The sequence below is a fragment of the Mus pahari genome, chromosome 17 (genome assembly GCF_900095145.1).
Source record: "Mus pahari chromosome 17, PAHARI_EIJ_v1.1, whole genome shotgun sequence".
Lineage (NCBI taxonomy): Eukaryota > Metazoa > Chordata > Mammalia > Rodentia > Muridae > Mus > Mus pahari.
This window is the reverse complement of record NC_034606.1, coordinates 25,227,608-25,251,025: the sequence shown is the minus strand read 5'-3', so window position 1 is coordinate 25,251,025 and position 23,418 is coordinate 25,227,608. Positions and strand designations below refer to the sequence as shown.

General features: G+C 41.6%; 1 protein-coding gene across 5 annotated transcripts in view; it reads right to left on the bottom strand.

The window, feature by feature from the left end:
- Nsmce2 (NSE2 (MMS21) homolog, SMC5-SMC6 complex SUMO ligase) overlaps window positions 1-23,418 on the bottom strand; it is a 237,645-nt gene that overhangs the window by 178,170 nt on the left and 36,057 nt on the right. For all 5 annotated transcript variants that reach the window (XM_021217016.1, XM_029548023.1, XM_029548024.1 and 2 more), the window contains exon 3: window positions 13,616-13,722. In XM_021217016.1, coding sequence (XP_021072675.1) covers window positions 13,616-13,722 — 107 coding nt within the window. The remainder of the gene's footprint in view (window positions 1-13,615; window positions 13,723-23,418) is intronic.

Genomic DNA, 23,418 nt, shown 5'->3' with positions numbered 1-23,418 from the left:
CAAGACTTATCATGAAGGGGTGTTGGATTTTGTCAAATGCTTTCTCAGCATCCAATGAGATGATCATGTGGTTTTTGTCTTTGAGTTCATTTATGTAGTTGATTACATTGATGGATTTCCTTATACTAAACCATCCCTGCATCCCTGGGAACCAATGGGCTTTTTCAATGCTTAACAGAAAGCAGACCGAAATAAACTACGTATGCTTAAATGTTCCTAAGAGACTAGTCTGGAAACTCAGTTATTGAACTTATTTCTGTGAGAAATTGTGCTCCAGGCTTCCAAACAGTAGGATGTTGCTTTCTCTTCCCAGCTCCAAGAGCTCAGAAACTTCCTCCATCTCCTCGGGGGAAGAATCAAAAAGGCTCTGGGCCATTAGTCTCCAGTAGGTACACAACCACCCTTCATGGGAATAGGGCTGGGACTCTGATCTCTGTCTATACTTGTTGCTTTATGTACTCCCTGAGCGATACAGGACAAATACTACTAATGTCCCATGTTAGAAATGAGGAGACCAAAGTGCAAAAGTTGTGAGACTGGCCCAAAGTTACAGCCTGGCAGGGCTAAGATATGAAGACAGATTTTTATTTCTCAGGCTAATCTCCCTTATCAGTCAGATAGCAACTAGTCAGCAAAAAAAAAAGCAAGGGGCAGAAAAGTGACTGACTGGTTTATTCAATTTATTTTTAGACTAATTATATATGGCTTTATGAATTTTCACTAACTCTATTCTTTATTGTTGCACAATGAGCTAGCCACTAAAACCATCTGATCAGAGAGTATAAACTGTTTTAACTTAACCACTGTTTCTCCTTGTCACACAGAGATGTTCACTTCAAAGTTTTCCCAATCCTTCCCAATCCTGAGAAGCAGTGACTGAGCAAGCTGATCTGCATTAGACATGTTCTAACTGTTAGATGAGATTCTCCCAGAACTTCTCAGGGTAGGCCGGTGGACAGAAATAAACCTCTACCAAAAGACAGCAGCGCTGAAGGCAAAAAGTAAATGTGGGTCGTACACATTCCTTCCTCTCAGTTTAAGCTGTGCGGCAGGAAAACAAACACAGGAAAATGATCTGCTGCCATCTACTCCAGCTTAGGTGGCTTAGAGGACAAAGCTCCCTAACCTAAAGCACATGGTAGTTATTCTTTCAGAAAGAAATAAAAGTTAAGGACTGGAGCTACAGCTTGCCTAGCCAGCAGGCATGATGCTCTGTGCTTAAAAACAGAACTAAAGGCAAATGGAGATGGGGTAAAAGCTAGCCGGCCAGAACAATCAGACGCACTTTCACCTCTAAGGACTTTCACAGGTTATCTCATTCTAAAAATCAAGATACCACTATCAGATAGGTGAGGGCAGCTCTTACGAAGCTGAGTTTGCATAAAGTCTAAGAAACTTGCTAAAGGTCACACATTACACTGATCATTAAGAGTGAAATCTGTTAACACTACCATAACAGCACTGTGTATGACTCGTACAAAGGGAAAGAAAGCACTTTAATCTCATATTCTCACTGAGTAATTTCACTGCTGTTAAAGAAAACACAATATAATACATAAACATGTTCTGACTTCATCATGTCATATTATATGCTATCATACTATTTATAGGTGTTCCTCAAGAGTTTCTGCCAAGAAAGAAATGAACAGATGATGTTTTTGGTATTTTTAAAATCATGGTTTAATTATGCCTTATTTGTCAAATTCATTTCTGATTTTGTAAGAGGGAATTCTTTGAGCACACCTAGGATTCAGCCCAGTCCGAGGTCCCATTTAGGATTTTATGGGACACTTTAGACTTCTGTTTCCTGTCAAGGGCTAACTAAATTCAACCTTAGGGTAACCTGGGGGCCCCACTGGGTCAGCAGGGCTTGCTTCTCAGTGTCAGCAGCATTCCAAGCACCACAGTGGCTGAGCTGACTGAAGGCAGGCTCAAGAGCACGTGAGATCCTACATGTGCCAGCTGAGAGGAAGGTAAAAAGCAAGTACGTGCAGATGGCTGGGAATTATTTGTGTGTCCAGCCACATTCAACTACTTCTGGATACTGTTTCCAGTGACAAGAACAAGGATCAGGCCTTCCTAACAAGTACTTTCTTGTATATAATATAATTAAATGATTATTTTAAGATGAAAACAAAGGAGTAAAGAAATAATTTTTAAAGCCATTGATAAGTGGCACATAGATATGAAATTCAAAAATATCTAGTGCTTAAATTATCAGGCTGGTCATGAAACAAAAGAAAAAAGTACCACCTTGGCCAGAAGCTCAATGTTCTGAGAGCAAAACAGAGAGATGCCCTCTCTGGACTTGCAGTGAGTTTGCTGAGCACTGGACCCACTTCACAAAGTTTTGCAGTACCATGGTAACTCACTAGAGCCTGGGAATGTAATCCCCATGCTCTTCCTATTATTCTCTTGCTTGTAAATAGCTTGCGGAGGTTCTATCTGAAATGCAATTGACAGATAATACGTAACTAAATATTCATATAAATAATAAATAAGTACATAAATCCTACACATTTTTCTGGCTAATACAATACCACTACCAAAACGCTATTGATACAGTTTTTCAAAGGGGTATCATGAACAAAATAAGATTTAAAGATGTAACATATAGCTCAATAAACAGAATGATTCAATAATTCTGTATACACAGAGAAACATATTTAGGGTTTCATTTCTTGTACTTATATAAAATATCTAAGCAAATACTACACATTATTCTTAGACTAGAAATCATGTTTACCTAATTATCTGGTGCTTATCTTAGGACAACCCCCATTATCATACACCAGTTTACCCTGGCTTCTATGGATAAAAATAAGGCAACTTCAATACAACTGGCCAGATGTCATACTGCTCCCGGGTCTGTGCACTAGCCCAGGCCCCGGTCCCTACCCAGTCCTTCCAAGTCACAATGCTGACAAGAGCACTGAGCTCTACCCCAGCCAGCTCTCCACTCTAACTTCTGGAGACATTCCTTCCATAGGAAAGTGATAGAACAGTTCCCCCCTGCCCACTCCAGTCTCCACATGTGAGCTAAAATTCCCTTCAGAATGCTGTCTGACTCTGGCCAACGGAGATGATGACTATTCTTTGAGGAAGTTCCTGTACGACCTGATGACAGTGACAGAGTGTTTTAAGTGCTTTCAGGATGTTACTTCTCATCCTTCCTAGATGACCTGCATTGCTATCCCCATACCCAGTAGAAACTGAGGCTCAAGGTCTAAATGTATACGAGCAGAATTTACTAAGTCTGTCCTTTGTCCAGACTTCATAGATATTTTTGATTCAAAACTATATCACTGTTAAAATTATTTTGTAGTTGTCCTAGGGATAAATCGATAGGCTTTTGTATCTGAACTAGTTGAAGAACATTATGATCATTAACTGAATAACTTAATTACGAGGTCAATAAAGAACTGCTTTCAACTCCGCAGTTCAGTCTGTATCTATCTTATAGTGAATTATACACTTGGGGACTCACTCCCCAGGTCAATCAACTTGCCTGCCTTTCTCTTACCCACTCACCACCACTGCCAGATGGTAAGAAAATGCCTGAATCTCAACCTTAGTTCTTGTCAATTTTAGAGAAAAGGTGATTCTGGAAGTAGATTAAAGTGGTTACCCATGCTACATGTGGTCCAGGTGCTTTCTGTCTGTAGTCCACAGGCTGCATGCACCCCATGATAGCTATGAATTTAACCTAAAATAAATTTGTAAACTTACTTAAAACAAGAGGTTCTTAGATGTGGATTTTTTTTTTTTTGTAATTTGATCATAGAGGTCTCAAATGTGAACTTTATAAATGACAAATCATGCCACAACGCTACAAAGTTAGCTATGTCCGACAGACGCTATCCAAGGTGAAGACAACAGAGACTGCTATACTGAAGCAGTTCTGCCATGTAAGTAGACCATGTTGTTATAGGTGAGCTTACCTATGGCTACCAAGACTAAGGTTTTCAATCATCATACCTGTACCCCAGTGCTTAACTGGAGTGTGTGGTAACCCTGGTTGTTCAAAGGTCTGTTTCCCATGCCCTGCCTGCCAATTCGATAATCCCTATATTAGACTCACTGTTGTTCCAATGACCAAATTCTTGATAAGAAGTGAAGGGGAAATGCTGTCTTCTGGCCCTTAGTTCAGGGGATACAGTCCATGATGGTGGGGAAGGTGAGGCAGGTAAGCGGGAGTGAGCCCGAGCTATGGCAGAGGAAGCATGAGGCTGCTGGTTACATCTGGACCTCTTCTGGCAATCTACCATCGACAGGCAGGCCTCACCTCTTAATTTGTACAATCTCCCCAAAGAGCACTGCCAGGGAGACTCAAGGATCCAAACCCATGGGCCTTTGAGGTTACTTTCCATAGTTTACCCCTCACTCTTAGTGAAAGCCACTGTGGCCTACTCTGTAACTCCCCCACTCCCTGTCCACTGTCATTTCCCCTTCTTTCCACTCTCCCCAACATAAATCACCGAGGAGTATTGATTGTTTCCAGCAGATTCTAATAGCCACACTTTCTGGATGTTCTTAAAAGCTTCTTCACTCCTCCTTCTCCACTGGTGGAATAATGTACCATTTCCCTCCAAAACCTGGCCCTTTCCCTTCACTTCACAGAATAATCACTAAGGGTCACCTCCTGCCCTAAATTTGGTGCGCTCTGCCTACTTCTCAGTTCCCTAGACAATACAAAACCTCTAGATAAGCTGTTGAATCTAGCCCTTAATTTCCTTTGTAAAATTAGGGAACTGCCGGGCTTACCACCTGTTGCAGGGAAATATTAAAAAGGAACAGGCACGTTCCTGCTTTTGTGCCTCTGCCACAGTGGCCTGGCCAGCCATGCAGTGGCGGGCAGTGGCTGACCTGTTTTTATCTTGTGGAGACTGACTCTGAACTCCACAGTCTCTCCACCCAGCTTGCCCGGTTACCACGCCAGCCTCATGCATCAAAACCCCCATGTCCTTTGTGGTGCACATCAGGTGAACTTACACTTTGCTGCCATACCTTTTTCTCTGGAACCCAGTTGAATCACATCAAGAAGAAAAACACCACACAAACTTAGCTCAGAAACAATGGTAACTCAATCTCTGGGCACAACAACTAAACCTTATCTTGTAAGCCCTATTAAATCTGATTCCTCCAGTGTGGAATCCTAATGGGTCCACCATGATACCAGGAAACTCTAGCAGCTGTCTTGCCTGTATGCTATCCCCATTCCTTACAGAGGATCTGGGTTCAGTTCTCAGTACTCACTTGGCAGTGAGTAATACCTGTGACTTCAGCTTCAGAGGATCCAATGCCCTTTTCTGACCTCCATGGGCACTGTACACATGTGATATACACACATAAAATCAGGCAAAACACTCCTACATATATTTTAAATCTTATTTTAAAAAGATGAAGAGGCAGTGACTACAGAAGCATTTGACAAAGTAGATTCTTGGGCATGTCAGCCCTCCCCAAATTGTTTTCTTGTTAGCTCAGTTTAGGATATTTCTAAATATCCTTTTCCTCTGGAGAATCACATTGCATAAAAGCACATTAAAGGCTTTGGAGTATTTAAAGAAATTCTTTCATCAAGCATTCCCCAAGCTTACTTAACCACAAAATCCTATTCTCCTTTTATATTTATCCACATCCCAAATAATTCGTATTACAGAGCAACTTTTGAAAATACCGCAATAGAGCACAAGGCCTACTAGAGTATTAAGCATTTTATAATTCTGATTAAAATTCAACACCTAATACCTAACAAAACACTAAGACGAATTTCTGTAAACTACGAAATGAATCTCAGTGTAAGAATGTTCACCTCCAGCAGCCATATTCCCTTGATAACTAAAGATTTATCTAAAGTCTTTCCTACAGAGCATCTCATTAATGACGTGTATGTACAGGTCTAATTCCATGTATAAGACAAAAAGTCCCAAACACAAATGCAACTTGAAGATGACTACAGAGCAAGTTCTAAAGGACCAACATAGGAACCAGCAAGCACAGAAATAGATACATCCCAAGGCCAAGCAGCTGATGAGTAAATCCCAAAGTTGGTGCTTTTTATTCCCCTTGAAACTGCTACTTCAGGGCAATGTTCCTACAGAAGAAAAAAAATAAATCACATACACTCTGATTCATGCAAAGCTTCTGAACTGAACTGTTAGGAGGCAGCATCTCGTTCCGGGGAGTTCAGTGGGGGACACAGGAAGTAGGAAAGAGGGTGGATCCCAGAACCTGGCCATTTGGCTCCAATAGCTTCCTACCTGCTTCTCTCTTCTGTCATCTTACCTTGCTAGTCCACAGTCTAGTTTCTTCTATGCTTAGGAATTTTTATCTTTAGGCTTATAAACCCAAGATACTTCCCCTTCCTTTAGTGAGGGGCTCAGGATGTCTAGAGGAGTGAGGTACATTTGTACATCCCCTCAGCAGAAAATCACGCCCAGCATCCTCTGGCCTAGAACTTCCTGTAGATGCTGGGAAATAAGGTATTAGCTTTCTAAGTAAACAACTCTGCTCCAATTTGGTTTCATTAACGTGGCGAGATTACCTACAGGGTGAGCACGGTGGTAGATGCCTTTAATTCTAGCACTTGGGAGACATAATCAGGTGGATCTCTGTGAGTTCCAGGCCAGTCTGGTACACATGCTGATTTCTAGGACAGGACAGCAAGTCTACATAGTGAGTCCCTGGAGTGGGTGGTGGGGAGCTGTAGAGGTGGGGGATTACCTATAGGGCCACACGTTGAAGTAGTAGATAATTAAGTTATCTTAAAAACAAAAACAAACAAACAAATGTGCTAGGCTTACCAGTTGATGAAGGGTGAAAGGTGAGAGGGCACAGGGAAGTGACACATCAGAAGTGGTCAATTCACTGCATAATGACAAGACTGAGGTAAAGTATACTTTGACCCAGCTTGTACTTTTATCATACCTGTTTTTCAACACTACATATGCAGTACATTTCTACTTGTGTAACTCTCAACATATTAACTATAAGTGGGAGATAACATTTCAGGTTAGCATATCAAATCTAAAGCACAGTAAGCATAATAGGGTAAGGAGACTTGATCTGTGAGAAAGACAGAAAGAGCCAAAAAGCCCCTGAGGCTTGCAGTAAAAGTGTTTTACACTGTCTAAAAACAAACCCAGCTATGTGACTGAGATCCGATTTAAATGCTTAAAGCCTTACATAATCCCCAAGGTAGAAGCAGGACAAAACAGAGTTTTATGTAAAGTGAAGAACACACTCAGGCTCTGGATTCCCAAGTACTTCCCACAGTGAAGCAAAGAACACAGGTGAGGCTGGATGACTGACTCTTCCAAGGGCTGGAGTTTGCTCTGAAAGTGTAGGTCCAAGCCAATCTTTAACTTCTCTTCAAAAACTTTCCTTTTCAAAAGCTCTATGACTAATGAAGTAATATATTTTATCGCTGATGACTGATAATCTAAGGGACAAATACAAACCAGTTATCATCTGTCATTTAGCTTTAAGGTTCCGATTCATTTTGAACATTAGAACTGAGATCATTAAAAAGTTTGTATGGGCTATCAAGATAGCGGGGGTGGTGGTGGTGGTGGTGGTGGTGGTAAAGGTTAACTAACTGCCAAGCCCAACTCATAACCTGAACTTAATCCCTGGGACCCATATGGTAGGAGAGAACCAACCTCAACTGCCCTTTGACCTCACCCAGGCACAGTGGCCCAAGGTATCTTTGCTGTGTCTTTGAAAGAACACATACTTGAGGACAGATTGGGGGATCCTTTGAACTGGTCTACTCTCACAAATCTAAAGGTAACAGGCCAAATTATAGGTGTAGGCGCAAAACACTAATAAACACAATGAGAAGCACAGAAGACAACCACTGGATTGATTTTATCAGTCTAACTCCAGGAGTAGCATCTACTTGAAAAATAGGATGATGAGTAGTGAAACTATCCTTAAATTTGCTATTGCCATGATGTACATCACCAGGCACAGTAGCGGGCATGGCGTAACCCATCACTGACCAACCTCTGAGGGTTATGCCACAACTGTACTTCAGGTTCTTACCTATGAGGGTAGGCATCTTTTCTCTGCTTTTCTGATATTAAGAATTTGGAATAATTGAGGGACTCTAAACTATGACATAACAACCATCAAAGGGGGAGGACGAGAAGGCCTAGTGAAGATTAAGAGTACTTAATGCTCTTACAGAGAACAGCTCCTAAATGCTGCTCCCAGGGGCTCTGATGCCCTCTTTATGCTTCCATGGGCACCTGCATGCATGTGGTACACATAAACTCAAAGCCACACACATACACACACAAATTTAAAAACCCAACAGCCAGGAGGTGGTAGCATAAACTTTTAATCCCAGCATTCAAGATGTAGAGGAAGAAAGAGGTGGCTCTCTTAGAGTTGGAGGCCAACCTAGTCTACAAAGTTGAATTCCAAGACAGCCAGGATTACAAAGAAAAACCCTGTCTTGTAAAACAAAACAAAAACATACATCTTAAAAAAATAAATAAATACATGGGGAAGAGAGTTGGGGTGTGTGTGTGTCAGGATCAAGTGTGGGGAGAGCCAGGAGAGAAGGGAGAAAGGGTCAGGAGAATGAACGGAAATTTGCAGCTGGCAGGGGTAGGGGAGTGGAGGGCATCTTGAGAACATGCCAGAGACCTGGGATGAGGGAGGCTTCCAGGAATCAATGGGGTTAACTTTAGCTTAGACTCACAGCAGTGGTGATAGAGAACCTGAAGGGGTCACCTCCTGCAGCCAGGAATGAACCCTAGTGGAGTGATAGGGTCACCAACCTACCCACAAAACTTTTGATCAAGATTTAGCCTGTCTATAAGAAATGCAGGGACAGTGATGGAGCAGACTGAGGGACTAACCAACCAATAACCAGCCTAACTTGAGACCCATCCCAAGGGCAACCACCAATCCCTGACCCTATTATGCTTGCAGACAGAAGCCTAGCATAACTGTCCTGGGAGGCTCCACTAAGCAACTGGCTGAAACAGACGCAGAGACCCACAGTAAAACACTGAACAGAGCTTAGGGACTCTTATAGAGGAGTTGAGGGAAGGATTGGGGGTCCCAAAGGGAATAGAGATTCCACAGGAAGATCAACAGAGTCAACAAACCTGAACCTTTGTGGGCTCTCAAAGACTGAACCACCAACCAAAGAGCATACATGGGCTGGCCCTCCACACATATGTAGCAGATGTGAAGCTCAGTTTTCATGTGTATCCCCCAACAACTGGAGACAGGGCTATCCCTAAAGCTATTGCCTGCCTGTGGAATAAGTTCCCTTAACTGGGCTGCCTTGTCTGGCTTCAGTGTGAGAAGATATGCCTAACCCTGCAGAGACTTGATGTACCAGGGTGTGGGGATACCCAGGGGGGCCTTCACCCTCTCATAGAAGAGGATAGGGGCATGGGGAGGGAGGGACAGGGACTGCGTGATGGGGAAACCAATGAGAGGGGGCAGTGACCATGATGTAAAGTGAATAAAAAACATGGAGAAAAAAACCCCAAATAATGATAGGTTAAATAAATAAACAAACAAATAAATAAATACAGACCATCAGAAATGGGGGCTGGGAATGTAGCTCAATTACTAGCGTGCTTAACTAGCATGCATGAAAAAGTTCTGGGTTCAATCCCCACCATCCCATAAAAGTGGGCATAATAGTACACATTCATAATCTCACACACTGCAAGTTCAAATGTCCTGGGCTACATTAGACTATCTCAATTAAATTAAAAAAAAAAAATTAAAGACCATCACAAATAAGGTGCCTTCATTTCTGACAAAAGTCACATTAAGAAGTAAAATACCTTGCATTCTCCATATTAAGACTCATTTTACTCTTATCAGTAATATCTCTTCAGGAAGGAGTCTTCTAACCAGCCACCAAAACTATGCTTAGAGTGATTAAATGGCCCAGAGTGACAGTAATAAAATGTCAACTACTGCTCACTAAATGTCTTTGTTCTGTTCTAGACTTCAGAAATCAGAGGTAAAGTCATGTGGGTCTTGCTCACTGACTTTCTATGCCCTAGAAAGACAAAGGCCTGGTGCATAGGTATGTTACACATTAAAAAAAAAAAAAAAAATCAACAGACATGTGGAGGGGAAAGTCATCTAATAGAGTTCTCAGAAAGCAAGGGAGGTACAGCAGGCAGAGCCATTTAAAACTTTCCACAGAAGATGGAAACAGGTTTCCCAAAGGCAGTAAACGGTGAGGATGACAGCCATCATTATCAGTGGACCCTCATACTTCCCACAACGCTTTTATAACACGTGTGCCTCATGACCGAACAGTCTCCATCCAAATAGCTCACAGGCATTAAACTCACTCATTCTCAAAGTCTTCAGAAATGTTTTGGGAGCTGGTCATTTTGTAGTACACGCTACATAATGTTCCATCTACAAGCAAACTTGCTAAAACCAGGATCCTATTTCCCTTTAGGTAATGAATACTGACTCCTAATTAAATTTTCAGACCTATGGGAGACAGTAGTACCAATTTCTCATAAGACAAAGGGTGGCAATCTAAGAGTTTCTGTGAACTGTTAAAGGGACTTCCCAAGGAATTACTGGTAAATTAATCCAGGTATCTAAATCCAGAGTAAACTTCCCAAACATAAACTCCACATTTTAAGTGGGGATTAGAAGAAAGAGATGTCTGTTCAAATGATAAGTACTTCAATGACTGAAGTAACATCTTTTTTAAAAACTTTGTGCTTACTATATAAAAGTTCATAATCAGAAAGGCCATTTGGCACAAGCTCCTAAGTGACAGTACTATGTCTTCATAAGTCTATGACAGAAGAAGGTTAGATGGGACCCAGAGTTTCCCATCATCCAACCTGACTTACAACTCCATTTTAGATCATGAACACTTCACATATTACCTTAATGAGCTTAAAGCTAATCCTGCATGACATAAATTTTAGAGTAAGCCAAGGTCATGAAAAGTATCCAAAACTGCAGTAAACAAAGCAATGTACTGGTGTTTTAGAAAGTGCGTGTCCCATCTTTCCAAGTTCTGTTTAGGAATCTGGGTTTGCAACAATACAGTATCTGACAGCTCCATCAAGAGCTACGGATGCCCAACTGTTTTGATACAGATCATCTACTCTGTTCACTTAACAGTGGTGAAACTGGCAGATCAATGCCTTTATGATGAAACCAAGAACATAAGGTTCCAAGAGTAACTTCTCATGACCAAGGATGGTCCCTGAGGAAGAGGGAGAACTATGCCATTTCCATCCCCAGACTGCTGCAATTTCTACAGCACTGGCTGCCTCGGCCCCTCCCCAACTGCTACTCATTATTTATACCTCAGCACAAGCAACAATGCAGTAATGTCGTATCTTCAAGTACAGAAAGTCATGTCAAAATATTTCCCTCAAAATTACAGTTCTGCCCTCTGAGTCCCTGACTGCATGTCTCAAAAGCCTTTACAGGTTATGACTACTTTGGTCTTGCGTGACACTTGCAATCACAATGTAATTTGGTACCAGAAAAGGGATAGACAGTTTTCATGAAAGCCCAGGAGCACTGTAACAAGCATCAGAATCTCTAAATCCATCCACTCTGCATTCAGTAAAGTGTTGGCTAAAGACCAGAAGAAACTCAAAAGTGTGAGGGTAACTGGGGGGAGATGGGGGGACACCTCCATATGACAGACCTGCTGGTCACTACTGATATACATGAGTTGTGGGGTTTGCTTTGAGTTCAGTTTTCTTTAAGAGTACTTGAGGCCAGCACGGTGGTGCATGCCCTTATTACCAGCACCCAACAGGCAGAGGAAATAAGTTCTAGGTCAGTCAGTGCTATGCAGTGAGACTTCTCAAACCAATGACAAGTATTGGGAGGGATGAGAGCTCTATTTTTCTCTTAGCAGTGCATCAAGTATCTGTGACTCTTAAAGTTTAGAGGGAAAACTAAATTCTTTGCCTTCAAAATCTTAAGCCACATGAATATACTTGCACACAGGAAAGCTAAAGGTCATTATCAAATAACACCCATAGAAAAATACAGTTGGAGCAGGAATGAGCCTTTGCTCCTGGCTCAGATCTTCAGCAGCAAACACATCATACTCTTTAAAATCAGCTGAGTTCATATCATGGTTTTCCAACTGTGGACACATTAGGAAAAGAATCATAAAAAACAAAACAACCCTGGCCTCCCAGCTCTGCTCCAGACGTGGAAAAAAAAAAACAAAACAAAAAAACAAAACAAAAAACAAAAGGAGGACCTTACTGGCCGGTTCTAGAACTCAACTAGAACTAAGAACCTTTGGTCTAGCCAGGTGTGATGGCAAATGCCTTTAATCCGTGCTGAGGACATGCAAGCTGAGACTGAGTTCCTGAGCCGCCATCTCAAGGCAGGGGGCAGTGGCAGTGGTGGTGGGGGGGGGGGGAAGGAAGGAAGGAAGGAAGGAAGGAAGGAAGGAAGGAAGGAAGGAAGGAAGGAAGGAAGGAAGGAAGGGGAAGGCAGGCAGGCAATGCCACTTCAAGACTAGGTTTCTCTGTGTAGCCCTGGCTGTTCCAGGAACTTACTCTATAGTCCAGGCCTCAACCTCAGAAATTCGCCTGCCTCTACCTCCCAAGTGNTGGGATTAAAGGCGTGCAACACCACTGCCCAGTCAAAATGTATTTTCATATCAAATATTATTCAGAAAATTAGAACTAAAAGTCACAATAGCCAAAACCACTGGAATTTTGTAATTTGAGTGAGTTTATTATTTAGCTATAAGCAACTATTCTTAATCACAGTTATATCACACAAAAGACTAGGCATTGAAAAACAGGAAAAATATCTATAGTAAATGCTCATAATAGTGGCTTAAGTATTAGACAACATAAAATTTTATCTTCATCTGAATAGTGGCTGGTCTTGTTAAATACTTGCCTTTTGGAATTTTCCCACAGCCATAAGAATAAAAAACAAATACAGGTATCCGAAGTCACTTCGGCAGGGAGTTTCCATGGCTCAGAGACAAAGGGTTTCTCAGAACCATTAGTGCAATCTTATTGCTCACTACTTACTCAACAGGGCACTACTAAAGAGGATGTTGCTCCCTTCCCACCTTAACTGCCTTATGTGTTGTTCCTGTGACAGCTGGAGTCAACAGAGATAAGTCTGGCTTCTGAAACAACTGAAATGCCAACTTTATTTTTTAAAGTTACTATAAATGCCAACTTTATTTTTTAAAGTTACTATAAATGCTTCCACATTATCTGATTCTAAAAATTTTGTAAGAGATACATATTAGTTAAAGCTAGAGAATGAGTAACTAAACCTGGTCTGAGATATATGCTTAATCAAATATGACAACAGAAACAAGCTGTACATACTCTTAACACTTTAATGAAAATCTCATTTGAGGGAGTTTACACTAAAACTCTTTAAGACAAAAATGCAAGACAATCTAAACGTCTTTTCATATGCTAATTAGCCTAGGTGCTTAGCTGGGGAAATATCTCAGATTCTTTGCTGATCAACATCTGCTTCAGTAAGGACAAGGAGAGATTAAGGGTAGAAAAGAATTTAGATTGTGTTTCCATTTCTAGATCACTGAGCTATAAGCGCACTAGTCAGGGAAGTGGGATAAACTTACATGATTGATTGTAGACTGGACAGCCTTAACATAATGGCTTAGTTCTCGATCCATTTTAGCAAACTCAACCATGGCCTTGTCCATACTGTACTCACTACTCACTTCAGCTGAAAGAGAAAAAGAAGCCACCATTATTGTCTTCTACTTCAAATGCCACATCTGAAAAAAGTTCAAACATAATCATCCAAACGCTATCTTGTAAAAGTACTGCACTTTTCTTCAGAAGCCCTTCAACAATCAACTTTGTCTATTTGTTTGTCCCTCCCTTTCCAGAGCTTTCCAGGAGTCTGAGAGCAATTTATGGGTATTTGCCTCTTTCATGTGACATCTTCTTTCCTCACCTCCGTTCTTCAGAGAATGAGACAAATTCCTATGGCTTTCCTAGGCTGTCACATCTGACACACACACAAATCCACTCCATTGTTATTACAAAAGAGAATGAATGATTTAAAAAAAAAAAAGCAAAACCAAAATGAGCCACAAAACTATGAAGTTCTGGTCTCTGGCCCCTTGTACAGCAGAGACAGGTGGCAATCTTACTGCATGCTCCATGAGTCTTCCTTCACTGTTTCCTTCTGCTTAGGCTATGCTGGTCTGCACTGTGTTTCTCAGCTCCTCCAGACATTCTGAGCTCTGGAGCCTTAGCTGAGGCTGCCCGTAGTCACAAATGGCCAGCAGAGATCCTTCTTCAGGCTTTAAACTTTATTAATAAAAAGTGGCTGGGGCAGACTAGAGAAGGAAAAAGAGACCTGCTACCCAGAGGCACTTTGTCACTGGATCCCACAGCATATGTTTCCCCTACCAAAACCCCCACCTAGGGCTGGAGAGGTGATTCAGACAATCAGGTACCTTCAGCTCTTGTTGTGGATCTGAGCTCAGCTCATAACTGCTTGAAACTCCAGGGACTGGAAGATCTGATACCCTCTCCTGGCTTCCTTGGGCATCTGCACTCACATGCATGCAAGCTCTCCCTCCCACCACACACCCAACTTCACATACATGCAATTAAAGATAAAATACATCTTTAAAAAACTGCCCCATTTAGCCAGATCTGATGGCAGAGGCAGGTAACCCCAGCACTCAGGAGGTTAAGGAAAAAGGTAGAAATTTAAGGTCAGCATGGTATACTTTACCTCATCTCAACACCCCCACCTAACACACACATATACACACACACACACACACACACACACACACAAACACACAGAGTTTTAGAAAACCCTCTCTATGGTTTACCAGACTAAATCTGAACATCCTTCAAGAACTGAGCTCAAATTCCATCTGTTCGGAAAGTATACCAACCAAAAGAAACTATTTGCTTAATTTACCTTAGCACCTACATTTCCTATTTTGGCACCATAAATAATCATGCCATTCTTATCCCCATCTTTCTCACTTCTCCATAGATGAGAATGGTATATTAGTGTTCTGAGAGCCAACAACAAGTTGCAGAATTAATATTTCTTCTATATTTTCCTAGGATCATTATTTCCTAAATCTGGGAGTGTCCTACATGATATTCTGGTGAATTAAAATAAAGAAAACATATGGTACATCCTCATTTGTCTACTCTATTTTCACTGTGATTTTTTTTTTTCATCAGAAAAAAATAAAAGGACTACAGTACTGGGGGGTAGGAGGCAGGGTCACACAGTGATGCTAAACCCTTCTCTGCAGGGCCAGCGCTAGAGAGGCTGGCGCAGATGACAAAGCACAGGCAGTAATGCCCATGAGAAGACAGAACATACATGTGCAGTGCTACCAACAGCAGCAACAGCAGTGCATGTTTCATTAGGCACCAGCACCATGCACAGCATATTGTATTTATGGTACAGCTTACAGCACCATATCTGGCTAAGTGAGACAGGTGGTTGGTTACTTTGTTTTTTCAATACTAAGGATTAAATCCAAGGTCTTGCACACACTAGGCAAGAATTTTATCACTGAGCTACATCCCCAGCCCCTTTAAATTTCCCTGGCTGGTCTTGAATTCACTATGTAGCCCAAATGGGTCTTGAACTAGGGCTCTTCTTGCCTTGGCTTCCAACATAGCTGGTATTACAGGTTCATACCACAGACCAACCGAAGAGATGGGAAATTTTTACTTGCTTTTACACAGAAGAAAGCTGAACTACCATGATCTAAGCAACAATGGTATCAAGCAGAAGAATGAAACTTCTAACCTCTGACTCTCTAATGGCAAAACAAAGATGATGCTACTCTGCTGGACAAAACAGAATATGATCGAGACTCCAACTCCTTCCCAAGGATAAAGGCAATCTGTGAGTGTCAGCTCAGCTTACAGGTTAGACCCTTAGAACTATTCTTCTAAGTAGGCTACTGGGAATTTGACTCAGAGGCTTAGGGGACCTGCTCTGGAAGTCTTTCTAAATTTCTCAAATAGAAGAAATGGGTAAGAAAATAAATGCTTCCCCCAGGCTAGACATATACTAAGTTTTGACACAGAGAAAGCATCTTTTCCTATCCTCACAGGTAGTTTAAAGTGCTATGACAACAGTCACGTCACCGACTGAATGCTAGGAGAACATCAGCCAAGTCCAGATGCTGAAAAGTCAAGGGTATGCGAGTCTAAGCACTAGCAACCAACACACAGACAGAAACTACTACAAACTTCCTGTCAGGTCACAAAGAGAACTATAGAGAAATGGCCAGGGGAACAAGAGTCCTTAAAAAAAAAAAAAAAAAAATCAAAAAACTAGCAGCACTCTTGATCAGAAATAACTTTTATTACACATATCTAATTGTTCTCACCTAGCTAAACAAGGTCTGAGAGGGATGGGAATACTGAATATGTCATCCTACAAATGTATTAGACTCAACCCTTTCTCTCAGTAATTGAATGAACCTATTTGAACTTAATTTATATTGATTTCCAAGCCAATGCACACATGGAGAAGACCCCCGGGAACAACTCAAGGCCTCTGGGAAACCCGTCACCTGGCACATTAATTAAGAAATTGTTCCAAGAAGTTAAAGTTAGTACAACAACTAGCTGAAATATGTCCCCCTACCTCCACCCCAGCAAACCAAGTCCAGAGGGCACAGATAATCCCTGCTTTGCATTGTAAAATTTTAGCTGTCTGTAAGTATGCAAGCATTAGGCTGTTCTACAAACCTACCCAACAATGCCAATCAGACCTATTTCTAACACTATGCAGAACCACTGTAGTCTGCACGACCTCATGTACATTATAAGTGTGGCTTAGACCAGAAAGAGCCACAAAATAACTCATCCCTTGAGGACAGTTTCTGTTTGTTTTTCCTACTCAGGGGCAAACTCACCTCAAAAAACAAAACAAAACAAAACAAACCCCTCCAAAACAGAGAATAACAGAACCACTGGAAGAGAGCTTCATTTTAGATTGAAATACTCTCATGCTTACATAATTGGAAAAGTCTCTAACTGGATGAAGCTGGCCTGCTTATGGTTTTCCTAAAGGCAGACAAACCTATAATTATACAATCTCAGCAGCCACGCTATTCATTAGACACGTCATCTGTTACTCAATGCTGAAGTGCACCAACAGCAATAACTCTTACTATTCTCTGCTTTGAAGCACTGAAAGAGCATTGAAGGTATATTAAGCAGAAATGGGTGACTTAGTGCTAGAATCAAACCCAACTTCAAACAAAATTTATAGGCTTTAATGAGAGGAAGATAATGGCTGAGGCGGGAACAAATATGAATGTTTGAAGGCGAAACAGTAGCCACTGATGCCAGTTGTCCCTGTGTGGAAGAGCATGGCAAAAGTAGAGAGTGGTCTGAGAAAGAGGGCAGGAGGCAAATAGGCTGCTTTTATGGACATGGACTCTCAAGGAGGAATAACTTCAAGTTGTAGCTAAGAACTGTAGGGGACAAGCATGGCAATATGGTGTGTGGGAGCACAAGATTTTTTTTTTCCCCATTCAGTTGCAGTACTGTCCAGGGTTGATTCATGCCTGCTTGTTCAGTATTTTCTAAGCCACTGGTTGAAAAGCAGAAGCAGGTGGGGGAAGCAGTTCTTTATCATGGCATGTCTGAGTCCACCTGGTCATGAGCAACAGAGCAACCCAACTGCCATTCCAGACCGGCAACCAGGTTAGTGAGGGAGGGAGGTAAGAGGCTCAGTCCTGGACCTACTTATTCTAAACAGGGCCTTCCCTAACCACAGGTGTGCTGTGCCTGCGGCCCACAGAACCAGCTGGAGAGGAATAAACTTCCCTGAGGTCCAGCTCTGGGGTTTAGGAAATAGAGCTGAAAGTCACTCAGTCTCTAGGCCTTTTCTAGCCCAGCCTTCACTGAAACATCAAAATGTAGGCTTGCCCTCCTTGTCTCTCCAAGCAAACCACAGACCTTGAACTTCACTACACCTCCCCATGTGTTTCTGAGGTGCCTTCGTCAAAAGCTCCCTATGACCTCAGATATAAGTTCCCCTCTCTAACATCTCTCTGCTGTCCAGAAGAGGCCCAAGGACTCCAGCCCTTATCAACCCATAAAACCTCTTTACCTTTACAAGTAGGACATGTGTGCGCACACACACTAGGGAGGCACACCCTCAAGACAAATGTCACCTGCTTACTCTTCCCACCTGCATATCTCATCAGCTGCACGGCTTTGTCAAGGGTCGAGCTGCTTGCTGAAGTTTTGTTCTAAACAAATGAGAAAACTGTGGGATCAGGTTAATTTTTCTATCCACAGAGCCACACACAAGCATGTCTGAACAGAAACAACCAATTACATGGAGCTGATTAAATTCAGCAGCATGTATTTTATTAGTGACTTACCAAGCTAAGACAAAGCAGACATTTAGTGTTGCTAAGGATTGCTAACTGTGAGTCAACATGACTCACACTCTCAGAAGAATCTGATAAACACTAAATGTCATAAAATACACAGACCATGTTGGCGAGGAACAAGGAGGGTGGCAAGGGTTGCCTGACTTTACTTTAAATTTCTTAGACTAAATGGCACACGTAGCCAGAAAAATTTACTTTTTAAAGACTGGGAGTAAGTGTTTCCAGAGCTCTTTACATGAGAACTTGATTCTTCCATATTTTCTGTAAAAGGCATTTGCCTTTTTGTTTTGTTTTGTTTTGGAGAAATACAAACAGATGACAGTATAAACAATATTCTCAACTTCTCTGTGTCAAAATCAACCCAAAACCTGAGTTCTCTGTAAAATCAGATCCAATTACCTACATCTAGTGACATCTATCTGTCTGTCTCCTGACAGACAGATATTAAGCAATCTTCACTCATCAGGAGTTGAATTTAATGACTTACTCAGTGCTTGAGCAATCTTTAATAGAAACTTGGTTACTTCTCACTACACCGAACTTCAAAGTTGTAATTATTCCTCCACACAGATAGATATTAGTGTGGTAAAATTAAAACTGAATCCCCATGTTATAACTGCCTCCCACTAGAAATAAGTGTGCAGTATCAGGCGTATGATATAACTAGTCAGCAGCTGGTTTCTTCTCAAAGTCCAGGAGAAATCCTGGAGGACTTTCCACCTTCCTGCCATCCCCACAGCCCTCCCATCACATAAGAACCCAGATGTGGGATGCTGCACACCACATAATTGAAGGGGCAGTCTGCTTGATTACTTTCTTCCAGACTGTGTAGTCTTTAGAAAGACTGTCTCCACACCTCTAGAATGGGTATCAGAATAGTACTGAGGGCTGGAGAGATGGCTGAGTGGTTAAGAACACTTGTGATTCTTGCAGGGACGAGGGTTCAATTCCTAGCACCCATATGACAGCTCACAAGAGCCTATAACGCCTGATCCAGGAGATCTGATGTCCTCGTTGGCCTCCGTCAGCATCAGGAATGCATGTGGTGTAAACTTATTCATGTAGGCAAATACTCATACCCATAAAAATAAAATACAAACCTTTTAAAACAAGAAAAAGATATAGAATAGTACCAAATTCATAAAGTTGTTATCATGTAGGTACAGTGTTCAAAGCAGAGCCTGGCTTGGCATGAGCACTAACCAGCCATATTTGTAACTAAATCCATTACAGAGTAGATAGCTCATCTGCAAATAATTGGTCCAAATCCTAAAAGTATTTTGCCCTCAGAACTAAAAAGTTCAAGTATATAGTAACTTGCAAAGCAACAAGATGAGCCCATAGACTTCAAACCTCAATGAGAAGTGTTGCAGAAACTCCTTCCCAAGTTGAGAAACTCCTTTTCCTGAAAATGCTTGCTGAGCATTTACTACACAGCAGGCAGGGGAATGCCTTAATGAAGAACAGCAGCTACCACTGCCACACGAGGCAAAGACACTTAGCAGAAGGCCATGGCTGTTCACACACTGGGGTAGAGGCTAAACAAATGGTTTCAGGACTCCCCTGAAACTGACTGATTCAGAGTTATCCTAGTCAAAGGAAAACACTGATGATGAACAAAGAAAGCCATGAATGGAGAAAATGAACAACCTTGAATGGGCACTGACTATGTACAAGGACCTGTGAACACACTACCTCCTGCTCCAACATAATTTGGGCACTATCAAGCATACAATGAAGATAAGGAAATTAACTCCCAGAGAGGTGAAATCATCTGGCAGGTCATGGAGTTAATAAATGGAGTTATGACTTGAAGTCAGCACCAGGCACAAAGCGCAGTGTATGAACTACCACAGACATAGACAAACATACTTGATCCAGAAGCCATGGAGTAATGAGCGTGTTGTTCCTTATCTAAAGGCTTTTTGTTTCATTGTCTTCCTGTAAGAGGAAAGGACACAGGGGAAAGAGACTAGTCACTGTGCTCCTCCTCAGACTCGGCAGCCCTTCACTCTACAGACAGCTACCTTTGTGAGATATCTGCTGGCACTCCATAAACTACCGTGGCAAAGGTGTCACAAAAATCACAGAAATGAATGCTGCCACTTACTAAAGCACCATAGGCTCTTCTCATCTTAAAACACACCCTTAGACTCTCTTGGTTCCCTCGAGTTTTGAGGGTCAGGTCTTTGATTTGACTCAAACACATTCCCCACATCCCAACCACCGACTTCGTCCTACTAGACTAGAAAAAAAATGAGTTCAAGGCAGGAAGCAATATTCACAGCAGCACTTCCCAACTAACAACGTTTCTGTCTGTGCCAAGTCTTACCTATATGGTGAGACTTGCAGACCCAGGAAAGAGGTTTAAGGAACAGAGTTTGGCTTTGATTCTGGTCCAACACTAAAGCTCCTGCATGAATTTCTGGCAACAAAGACGAAAAGGAATCTCTTCTGAATAAGCCTAGAATGGTTCCTGAGAAACTTAAAGAGGATACTAGTGAATCGTCCAACCTCAAACACAGAAGACCTGTGAAGACTGAAGGCGACTTTTCTCTATTAATCATACTTTCTAATATTCTCAATATAAATTTATCTCACTTAAGCTAGTAAATGCTGAATCATGTGGTTTACCCACATATTTAAAAGCAATGTTTAAAATAATAAAGCATATGGCTGAAAACTGAGATGATACACTACTGTGGTGTCTACAGCCCGCAAAGCTCTCTGCCTAGAGTCAACACTGTTATTGGGTTCCTGACTGCAATCTCATAGAGCTATTCTGTGTATTACATGGCACCTTCTGAAGATGACTACAGACACATTAAAATAGTAAAAGATAGAATGGAAACAAGGTCTCAAAGCATGATGTGTTAAGAAAAATGACTTTCATGTCTCCCAGTGGAATCAGTGTTCTTTAGAGCCTAGTCGTCATGTACAGGAACACAAAGACTGAGAACATGCCTCTTTTAACTCCAGGATAGCTACTCCACAGTACCAACATAAAAGCAAACAAAACCAAGTTCCACAGAAAAGCAAGCATAGCAGTGCTAGGCAAGGAACACAAGGTTAGTAATTGAGCTAAGCAAGTTCAGTAGTAATGAAGTTTCCATTCAGTCATCCAACAGTGATTACTACCAAGCACAGACGGCATGCCTAGCATCTGCTGTATCCTGAAGGGCGATCAACAGGATAGTGCTGTATCTTCTTACAAAGAGCACTGAGTAGGACTCTGTCTGACTCGGTGTGATGAGAAAGTCTGTTCCACAGCTTAGCTACCCTGACCATTGGAAGCCTCCCAGGAGAGCCTAGGCTAGCACCAGACAGCAGTAACAATGAACCCTGACTCTCTACACACTAAGTGACTTACACCTCAAGCCTATATATACAGTGATTTTATTCGTGCTCTATGTGGTTCATGGAACTACTACAGCACATTCATTTGTTTCCAATGTAATATCCCTAAATCAGCACTAATATCCAGGACTGTTTGTCTTCCCTTCCGTAAAAATCTCGTATCAAAGAAATAGTGAATATGGACACTTAAGCCTACTAAAAACTTATCAGGGAATTTGCTGGTAAGTGAAATAAATTCCTATAATAATATAACCACCTACTATGGTGTCTAGTTTGAGGAAACAATTATAATCAAATCTAAAATAAGAAATAACTATTAATACTTACCAAGCAAGTGGTTCTGACCTCCAAGGTACCAATTATAACACTGAGCAGTACTTATAAAGTGGGAGGATGTAGTATATCACAACCCATACACAAGCACCCAGCTACAGCACCAAACAGAACAAGAACAATTTCTTTTTTTTTTTCTTTTTCTTTTTTTTCATTTATGGTTTTAGAGCTTTATTGGAGAAAGGCAGGGAAAAAGGAGAGAAGGTAGAAAGAGAGAGAAGAGCAATTTCAAGACTTAAATCTTGATGTCACTGTGGCTGCTACTCCCATCTCTAACTGAAGATGCTTCTGTCTTGACTGTTTTTTCCAGATACTGTTACACTTCCTGTGTGATCTACTTTGCCAATATCTTTTCTCTCTAATCCTTTTTCCAACTAATCAATTATCTTTCTTTGATGTTTATCAAAAATCTGCTACAATACTCTTACTTTTTACCAATGGGTGAGCAGGTTATGATCTGGTCTGAAGCAACCAAATTTTAAAAAAAAACAAGTAAAAGAAAAGGTTGTGAAGGTATATAAGACACTGATTGTGTGCAAAGAGAAAGGGAAGAGAATGGCTAGAAGCCGATGATGGACGCTAGTAGGCCTCAGTCTCTTGAGGAAGCTTCCAGGCTGCAGGAACAGGGAACCAACCAAAGCCCCAGCTGACTTTTGTATAAAGTTTGGATTATAAAATCCTCAGGGTATGCAGAGGACCCACTGAAGGTCCAGTACTACCTGGAGGAGGTATAATCTAAGGCTACAATAAGGAGGTACAGTATCAGGGTAATCGGTGCTGGCAGACACACCAACAGAAGAGCGTCCAGAAGCAGAGACACACATACATGGACAACTGACCTAACAAAGGTACAAAGGCAAGTCACCAGAGGGAAACTTCTGCAAGTGGTGCTGGAACCACGGGCTACTAAAAGAAAAAGAGAAGCAGAAAGAGGAGTGGGGAGAAAAGGGGGGCAAAGGGCAAAGAAGAAAAGAGGGGTACAGAGGACGGAAAGGAAAAAAAATGAAACAGATGCACACCTTATACAAAGTGCAAAGCATAAAACTTTCAGGAAAAAGAAAAAAACAAACCATAGAGGAAAACCTTCAGACTCAGGGATGTTACACAAAGCACCATTCATATGAGAGCAAATCGGTAAACGGCAGGTCATCAAAATAGAATTGCATGTCTTTAAAATAATCTGTTAAGAATACAGACTGAGCCGGGCGTGGTGGCGCACGCCTTTAATCCCAGCACTAGGGAGGCGGAGGCAGGCGGATTTCTGAGTTCGAGGCCAGCCTGGTCTACAGAGTGAGTTCCAGGACAGCCAGGGCTAC